At 58.1% G+C, this 9332-nt stretch overlaps 1 protein-coding gene across 1 annotated transcript; it reads left to right on the top strand.

Annotated features, from left to right (window-relative positions):
• Nucleotides 1-6607: 6607 nt before the first annotated feature.
• Nucleotides 6608-8882, top strand: SP5 (Sp5 transcription factor). Its single transcript, XM_052793555.1, has 2 exons — nt 6608-6929; nt 7523-8882. The coding sequence occupies exons 1-2, from the start codon at nt 6879-6881 to the stop codon at nt 8573-8575; spliced, it is 1104 nt and encodes a 367-aa protein (XP_052649515.1). The 5' UTR covers nt 6608-6878; the 3' UTR covers nt 8576-8882.
• The last annotated feature ends 450 nt before the right edge of the window (nt 8883-9332 follow it).

The following is a 9332-nucleotide window of genomic DNA, read 5'->3' as shown; positions in this document are numbered from 1 at the left end:
TGACACTGCTGCATAAGAGTGTGGTGAGAATGACTTCACATTTGTATAGGTCTGTGAGGATGAAAAGCATAATACAAGCATTGTATACATTTGAAATAATTTTCTTGATGGTATTTTTATTTTCAGAACTGGAAGGGGGCAACTTTGTGTTTGAATAGTTCACATAATTTATGCATTTACCTATTTATATATTATTCTGCATCACTTAAGGCATTAAGGTATGAAGTGACACAGAAACATACCATGCACTGCATTCCTAAAAAGACTTTTCTGTCAGTCTACGAGGGCGTGTTTTTAAGTCTTTATATTCAGCTAAGGAAAGATAAGTCATTTCAAAATCATAATTGAAGCTTTCCCCAATCTTCCTTGGGATCCTGGGCCTGTGGTGGCAGCCAAGAAGACTGGCATTTTTTAAAAAATCCTCTCTTAATTTAGAAATTTGGCTTTTCTAGGTCCCTCTCAAAAACTCTCCCCATGTTGGGGGGCACTTACCTGTGTTGTAGTTGATAGGCACAAGAAGCATTGACTGCCTTTCACTAGTATGTATGTATTACTGGAACAAGCCACCTTAAAAGCATTTACATAGAGGATCTGTAAAGAGGGTCTTCAGATCATTTCCCTTAGTGTGAAGACAGTATTTCTTACCCAACACACCTTCAACGCCATAGTCATGTCCCATATCTGTGTCCCTGTTTTGACCCTCACAAGCCCACTATTGGGCTTTTTCCTCTTCTTTCTTTTTTTTTTCCCAGCTAAAGTGGAGTTTTTGAAGACTTTGTATAGAGCGCTTGCATTTTGTAAGAAAGTTTATGGATCTTTTATACACTCTTGTTCAGTAGTCCTTGAAAAATGGGTTATTTCAAAAGTGATTCTTGAAATATTGTAAAATATTGCCATAAGAAAATACTTAATCTTTTCTGTACCAAAATGTTCTAAAATTACAACACAAGTTCATTAAGTAACAGGTGTATTTGTACAGTGTTGGATTAATCCATTCAGCCAAACTGATAGCAATGTGGCAGCCATATGATCATCCAATATTTATATGTAGGTTGAACAATGATCTTTCTGGCTAAACTTTGTGCTGTTTCCAGTTTTAACACAGTATAGACACAGACAGATGTTTAATTTGTCAATAAATACACTAAGTAACTAAAATTAATTACCATGAGACCCAGTTTTTAGATAATATATTCTCTGTAGTTAAAAGGAGGCAAATAACAGTTTAATTACTTTTTCATTCCATACTGAATAATTACAATGCCAGAAAAGCGTGGCTATATGTATCTGTACTCATAAAATAAAAGGTTCCCAGCCAGTCTTCCCCAAACAAATGCATTCCACCAAAAATACATAGGCTTTTTTTACCTAATGTTTCCCAAAATGAGAGGACAAGCAGGGTGCACACAGCAGATCCTTTTCAGCTGCTCACCAGAGTCTTGGCTTGCTTTCCATTCTACGGAAGTCCATTTCTAGCTATTAGAGTGGTGAAGAAAATGCAGCCGTGTATGCCAGAGGCAGAAAGGCATTTGCAGAGTGTTCCAAACGATTGTTTTGAACTGAAAGGTGTCCCAGGCATTCCAAGTGGAGCCAAGAATAACACTTTCAATATTGATATAGTTAAGAGTCTGACTCCTTTTTAAAGTATGGAAGCAAGGGGAGGAAGTATATCCAAAAATTTTCACCAGTGTTCCCTAAGGCAGGAGGAGGAGTCACAGAGGGCCAGCCAAGGAAGGAGCAGAAGATGAATATATTAAGATATTTAAACCTTTAACAACAGGCAGTAAAACTGTAGTGAGGCATAAAATTTATTCTACTTTTCTTAAAGGGCAGCTCAGCTTTCAGAAGTTTGGGAAATCCTCTATTAATCTTTGTGAAATCCATACCTAGACTGGGAAATGTCGAGGCAAGCCTTTAAATCCTAAATATGCCTTTGCATGTGCCGATCTTGTCTAGGGTTTTGTGTTTTTCCTTTATGCACAGAAAAATGCAGGAGATTCCATAGCAGCTTTTAATCTTTCTTTTATTTTCATCTACTGATGTTCAAATCAAACTCTGTTAAAACTTAGGAGATATAATTGTGTTAAACCTGTTTGTTGGTAATCTGAAGCCAATAAACAAACCATATACACTAGCATGTTAAAAACATGAACTGGTGACTCCTCTTAATATGCCAGTCATGTTGCCTACTGTAAAAATGTGAATAAGCTGAAGTAAATAATAATATTAATGGCACGTAACTCAAAACTGTTGGTAGCGTACCCACACATGCTTGGAGCTATACATAGGTTAATTTACCTTCTGGTGAAACTTCTTGCTGATGTGGATAGATGGTTTCTTTTAGTAAGGCTTTAAACCGGGCAGTTGCTTTAGTAAGCTTTTAAACCAGACAGAATGAGGGATGGTGTGAAGACACTGTCTTTTGGAGCAAGCTTATTTAAAGCCTGTTCAGGTTTAAAACCTGCCACACTCTTACAGAGAACTTGACTAGGAGGCTTGGCTGAAAGTTAATGCAGCTGTTCACTTAAAAGCGCTCTTGTTTCTGATTCTTTGTCACAATTGCTAAAGAACAGTATTTCCTTGAAGGCAGTGCCAGATCCCCAAGCTGGGGGCAGGCAGGTGGCCAGAGCCCATCCAGGCTCCCAGAGTCATTCATGGCTGTGCTGAAAGAGCTGAGGGACTGGGGGGGTCATGGCAGGGGACCACAAAGGTCTTGGGAGGGACTGGGGGTGTCATGAGAGGACCTGGTTGGGGAGTTCATGGGAGGCTGTGGCAGTGTGAGCCGTCACTGGGACAGGCTCCAGGGTAGGCTCCAGGATGGGGTGCTCGGGGCCCAGGAGGCAGAGGCACAGCGGAGATCGTGGAAGGGATCACTGGCATCCAAAGCAGCTGTTACTCCCAAGTATTTTTTTGTGCGCTACCTGCATTCAAACTAGGGTCCAAAGAGCCCTGCATGGTGGGTCAGTCACTCTGGGATATCTGTATTTGAAAACTCCTGATTTTGGAGACACCTGCCTATGAAGATGGTGATGGCGACTCATGTTTTATGTCCACTGTCTTTAAATCGCCAGTTACCATCCAGCCCAGCGCAGCCTGAGCCCCTCTGGCCCCGTGGCTGCGGGTCGGTTCCCGTGGCACAGGGAGCGAGCGGTCTCCCGGCCCGCCGTAGCAGGCAGGGCCCGCCGGAGACTGCGGGGCTGAGGAGCCGGGCCCCCCTCGCGCCTCGGCCCCGGGGCCGGAGCTCTTCAGGCTCCAGCTCTTCTTGCCTCCAGGCCGCCGTGCTCCCCTCGGGGCCCGGCCCCGCGTTGGCCCCGATCCCGGCCCCGGCCCCGACGGCGCTGCCGCTGGCTCCCCGGCGGGCCCAAGGGGCGCCCCGGCCCCCTGCAGCCCCGCCGGTAGGGACCGTCCCCCTTGGTCGGCGGGCCGAAGCGGGGCTGCGGCAGGGAGCTGCCCGCCGGCGTGTGCTTGTCCGCGCCGCTCTCTGAGCGGCCCCTGGCCCCGGCCGCGCCGCCGGGAGCCCCCTCCCGCGCTGCTCCTCATCTCTGGTGCCTCTTCGCTTTACGCTAGGAGGTAGCGGCAGCCCATTTCTCATGGAAACAGTGCTTTGTGTAACTGAATTGACATTTGGCCTTGATACCTGTATCTCCTGATAGCTGAAACAAATTTCTAAAATAAATATTGTACTTTGATCTTCCAGCCCTGCATTTTTAATGACAGCTCTGAACATCACTTCATTAAGAATACATTTCAGGAGACTGAAATGCTCCGAGTTTGAACACTAATTATTTGTACAGAAAATTATGACTGCAACGTTTCATTATTCAGCCCATTGGTTTCTTCCAGAAATGAGAAATTATTCTCGATTTTTAAGTAAGATGCTTTCTTGGATGCAGATTTATGGCATTTGTAGTGTGGCATCTATATAGAAACTTACCCAACTTTCCACTAACTCTTTTGTAACGTGACAAATCATTTCGGTTCGTCGAGATATCTGGGGAAATAATGTACCTTACAGGTTGGGGGGAACCTCGGGATGTTCAGCGTCTCCTGAACTACCCATCGACTCTCCTTTCGTTTATAAATACTGTTCAGATTGTTCTCCTGGCAATTATTAGCTAAAACGAATTAGCAGAAATCGAGGTAGGAATTGAATCGGGCACCCCGTAGGCGTCCGGGCTTGGCACAAGTTTGGGGACACAGAAGTTTAGGGGAGGCGCAAGTGCGAGCGCCGCCGTTTCCCTTGTCGGGCGGGTTACTGCTCCCCCAGGGAGCAGAGGTGCGGGCCGGGGTCCCCCTGTCGGGGTCCCCCCTCGGCCCCGGCTGCCCCGGCTGCAGCTCAGACGCGAGGGGAAGGCGAGCGCGCTCCTGCCCCGATGCGGCTCCAGTGGCGCGGCTGGAGCTCGGCCAGGGAGCCCGGGGCGCCCGACGGTGTGGCGGCCGGCGGGCGGGCGGGCGCGCCCTCCCGGCTGCACTGCCGGCCGGGGCTCGCTGCGGTTCCCCGTCTCCCGCCGTGTCCCGTGCGGACGCGGCGCAGCCCCCGCCGGACCGCGCAGCGGCGGTGCTGGGAGGGTGTTTGTGTGCGGTAGGTGGAGGTGCTGGACCCCGCGAGCCCGGCACCCTCGCAAGGCAGAGGGGGAGCCCCGCCGCCCGCAGCCTCACGCCCCGCCGGGGGCTGCCGCCGGGCCGCGGGCTCCCGCGGCAGCAGCGAGCCCTGCCCCGGTGCCTCAGTGCGTGGTCGAAGGGCTGGGTGCGGGGCGCTTAGCTGCCTGTTACCGACCTGGTGAAGCGGTTACCTGGCACGGGGGAAGAGCTTGAAGTGGCTGCTGCGTAGGGGATCAGCGTTACACGGGGTCCAGCTTTTACTTCTCCCCAGGACTCAATATGGAGCCGTGGGAGAGGACTTGGCACTTTAATCCCTTCAAAGAAACCGATCTAATTCAAGCCCTACAACTCTTGAAAGTCTTTGAGCGGACAGTGATTGTTTCCACAGGAAAGCCAGATAAAGATCTCTGTTTGCTGGCGTTTAAAGAGACTTCAGTGGCCGTGTGAATACAATTGAACCCAGCGACTGCGGGGAGGATCGAGTTACCTGGGCAAACAGCTCCGGAGGACCAGAGCCAGCCGGCCTCTGCCCGAAAGGGCACACACACACCCTCCCCCCCACGCCAGAGCTGAACGTCCTCGGTTGGTACCTGGCCAAATAGGCCGGCTTACACGTTTGCCATGGCCTCGGAGCAGATGGGGAAGCGGCGAGGAGAAGAGCACGCTCCCAGGGCCCCCGGCGGAGCGCGGCGCTGAGCGGGCCCGCGGAGGGGCGCGGAGGGGCGCGGGGCCCCGCCTGCCCCTTGCTGGGCAGTGCAGTGCGAGGGGTCCCGCCAGCTCTGCGGATCGCTGAGCGGAGCAGCAGGCGGTGGCGTTAAGCTGTGACCCAGATGTGCCTGGTGGTGGTTACCGGGGAAATAGCCTCGCACACGCTCGAGAGAAAAGCAGGTTAGATTCTTCATGCAGACGCGCACACGTATATGTATGTATGTATGTATGTACACAGGCGGAAAGGTGAGGGGTGAGGGAGCAGAGCCCGCGGGGCCGAGTTTGGCGTTGTGGCAGGAGGTGGGCGAGAGGGGGGAGGCGGAGACCCGGTGATAGCGTCCGTGCTCCCGAGGGGTCTCCCCGACCCGCTCTCGCCCCCGGCCCAGGCCAGGCGGGCTCAGCAGGGCCGCCGGGCGCAGTCCGCCTGCCGCGGGCACACGTCCCGCTTCCAGAAACGCTCTCAGGAGAGACTCCTGTCTTCATTTAAGGAAATTACGTCTTTTACACCCAGCTCCCGCTAGGCAAGAGGAAACTTTTCCGTTCGGTTTCTCCGCTGGCCGCTTTGTCGGTGTGCCTGCCTGCAGGAGTGCTTGCTGCCGGCGGCCCCCCGCTGTCCCCCCTCCGAGCCCGGCTGGGCGCGCTCGCCTGGCCCCGCGCCCGGCGGGGGCTGCAGATAACGGAGGGTTAGCGCCGGCTGAGCGAAGCGAAACCAAACCCAGCTACCAGGGGGGAATATGTGCGGTTGTTTGCGGAGTCATATCGAGGGCATATCCCTCAGCCTCGGGGGAAGGGCGGGCGGAGGGAGGGAGCGGGGAGGAACCACCGACAATTACTCCGGGGAAGTTTTACGACTGGGATCGACCAGCCCCGATCAGGTGAACTCGCTGTGCTCCTGTTACTTTGAGCCATTGAACACTACTATCAGCGGAATCCGGCGGCAGATTTCTCGGGCGATAACAAAGACACATTGTCACTTTAGGGCTCTGCCACAAATCCTTAATTGCAAAAAAAAAAAAAAAGGAGGGGGGATCCAGTGTCTTGCACATCCAGTGCGAGGGTCTCCAGGCGGTAAGGGGTCCTTTGATCAAGAAAATCCAATTATTTGTGTATATACATTTCCCACATAGTGATTACTTCATTAATTGTCCCGCCTTTATCTCCTCCCTTCCCATCCCCCCTAATAATCAGTTCTTTTATCCAGACCAACAAACACACCATAGGAGCTTTGTGGATTCAAAGGATTTGCTTTCGCTTCTGAAAGAGCCGCTATTCTTTGATGATTGGGTAGCGGCAAACTTCAAAGCCATAAATCTTCCCTCTGACTGGCTGGCGGCCCAGCAAAGTCCTTATCAAATTCTTGGAGGTGATCCTGGTGCAGTCAGACAGTCCGCGGAGATCGCGCAGCGCGGGGGGGTGGGACAGGCACAGAGGCGAAGAGATCAGAGGGAAGGAGAGAGGGGGAGAGGGAGAGAGAGAGACGGAAACTGGGCAGCTCCTCGTCTTCCCCTCGGCGTCCCCATGCCTCGGCCGTGCCCCGGCGCCTTCCCCTCGCCCCGGGCACAGTAGCCATGGCCGCGGTGGCCGTCCTCCGGAACGACTCCCTCCAGGCTTTCCTCCAGGTCAGTACCCGCGCCCGGGGGCCGCGGCGGCTAGCGCGGCGCCGCGTCCCACCGTCGTGACCCGGGTTGCGCCGGGGCGGCCCGCGCCTGTCGCCTCCCTCCCGGGGCTTCACCCCGCGGGCGGTCCGGGAGGGGTAGGCAGGGGCTCCCGCTGGGGTGAGGAGGCCGGGGTCGGGCTCCTCGGGCCGGCAACTTCCCCCTCCCGCCAGGAGCCCGGCCGTAACTCCAGGCAGCGTCCCGGAGCGGGGGGGGGAGTGTTGGGGGGGGTGTTGAGGCGCGGGGCGGGGGCTGCCGCCTGCCCGCAGCGGCCGCTTCCCCAGCGCCCCCGGCCCAGGAGAGGCGGCGGGGCCGGTCGCGGGGCGAGGCGGGGGGGGGGGGGGACGCCGGGCCCGTCTTGCCCGCTGGGCGCGCGCTGTTTTCGGAAAGTTTGCCGGCTGTGCGGGGAGCGGCGGGGCGCCTCCGGGCAGGCGGCGCGGACAGAGGCGCGGAAAGTTTCCCGCGGGCGGCTCGGCCGCTCCCGCGGGTCGGCGGCGGCGGCGGGCGGCGAGTAACGCGCTCTCCTCCCCCCTTCCCTCCCTCCCGCTCCCGCGCAGGACCGCACCCCCAGCGCCTCCCCAGACTTGGCCAAGCACTCGCCCCTGGCTCTTCTGGCCGCCACCTGTAGCCGGATCGGGCAGCCAGGCGCAGCGCCCTCGGATTTCCTGCAGGTCTCCTACGACCCGACGCTGGGATCCCCCTCCAGGATCTTCCACCCGTGGAGCGGCGAGATGCCGGCGCACTCCCCGGGCGGGCTGCCGCCGCCGCACCCCAGCCTGGGGCTGACCCCGCAGAAGAACCACCTGCAGCCCTCCTTCGGGGGGTCGCACGAACTGCCCCTCACCCCCCCGGCGGACCCCTCCTACCCCTACGAGTTTTCCCCCGTCAAGATGCTGCCCTCCTCCATGGCCGCCCTGCCGTCCAGCTGCCCCCCCGCCTACGTCCCCTACGCCGCCCAGGCCGCCCTGCCGCCCGGCTACTCCAACCTGCTGCCGCCCACGCAGCCCTGCCGGCAGCTCTCGCCCAACCCGCCGCCCGAGGACATCCCCTGGTGGAGCATCCAGCAGGCCGGCGCCCCGGGCGGCTGCGGCCACCGCTTCCCCGCGGCCGCGGCGCTGCCGCGGAGCCTGGTGCTGGGCCACTCGGACTTCGCCCAGTACCAGACGCAGATCGCCGCCCTGCTGCAGACCAAGTCTCCCCTGGCGGCCACGGCCAGGAGGTGCCGCCGCTGCCGCTGCCCCAACTGCCAGTCGGCCGCGGGCAGCGCCCCCGAGGCGGAGCCGGGCAAGAAGAAGCAGCACATCTGCCACATCCCCGGCTGCGGCAAGGTGTACGGCAAGACCTCGCACCTGAAGGCGCACCTGCGCTGGCACACGGGCGAGCGGCCCTTCGTCTGCAACTGGCTCTTCTGCGGGAAGAGCTTCACCCGCTCCGACGAGCTGCAGCGGCACCTGCGGACTCACACGGGCGAGAAGCGCTTCGTCTGCCCTGAGTGCGGGAAGCGCTTCATGCGCAGCGACCACCTGGCCAAGCACGTCAAGACCCACCAGAACAAGAAGCTGAAGGCGGCGGCGGACGGCGTCAAGCGGGAGGACGGCCGCGACCTGTGACCGCCGGCCGGCGGGGCGGGACCGGCCCGGGACCGGCGGCGGCCGCCGCACCTGCGGGCCGACCCGAACCGCGCCTGCGGCGGGGACGCGGGCTGAGGGTGCTCCGCAGCCGGGGAGAGCGCGGCCGGCTCTCGGACTCGCGTCGGGCCCGGCGAGCAGGGAGCTCGGCTGGGGGCGGTGCCGGGAGGAGCCACGGCCCCCGCGGACCCTCGGGCCCGGGACTGGACGCTCGTAGGGCCCCGGGGCCGCCGCTGCGCAGCCCTCGGCCCGGGACAGGCCTCCTCCCCGCCGCTGCCGCCCCGCGGCGCGGCCGAGGGGGGGAGGTCGGGGCCGGAGCGTGGTCGCCCCGGGGGTCGGGGCTTGTGGGCGCCCGCGGGTGGGGCGGCAGCGTCGGTGCGGCCGTGCCGGGGCCCGGCCCTCGGTGCTTTCAGGGGAAAAGACTGAAGTTTTGTGTACAGGTTATTTAATAGTTCTGTTTGAATACAAGTGTCTCCCTCCTCGTCCTCGGCCCCGTGCGGGGCTCCAGCATGAGATGTTTCTGTAAAGCGACCCGCGGCTGCAGCGTGAAATAAACACGTTAACACTGGGGTCACGCAGGGAAGGTCCCGCTGCGTCGGTTTCATTTGATCGTCTCCCGGGCTCTGTCTCGCCCCCCCCCGCCCCTGCCCGCAGAGCGCCGGGCCCCTCCGCGCGCGGCTGCCGCCTTCCCGCCATTTCCCGCTGAGGCGGCAGCGGCGGCGGGCCGGGCCCGGCTCCA

Source organism: Harpia harpyja, chromosome 7, assembly GCF_026419915.1.
Source record: "Harpia harpyja isolate bHarHar1 chromosome 7, bHarHar1 primary haplotype, whole genome shotgun sequence".
Taxonomy (NCBI): Eukaryota; Metazoa; Chordata; class Aves; order Accipitriformes; family Accipitridae; genus Harpia; species Harpia harpyja.
Note: the sequence above shows the minus strand (reverse complement) of the source record. Positions and strands in the feature narration are given on the sequence as shown.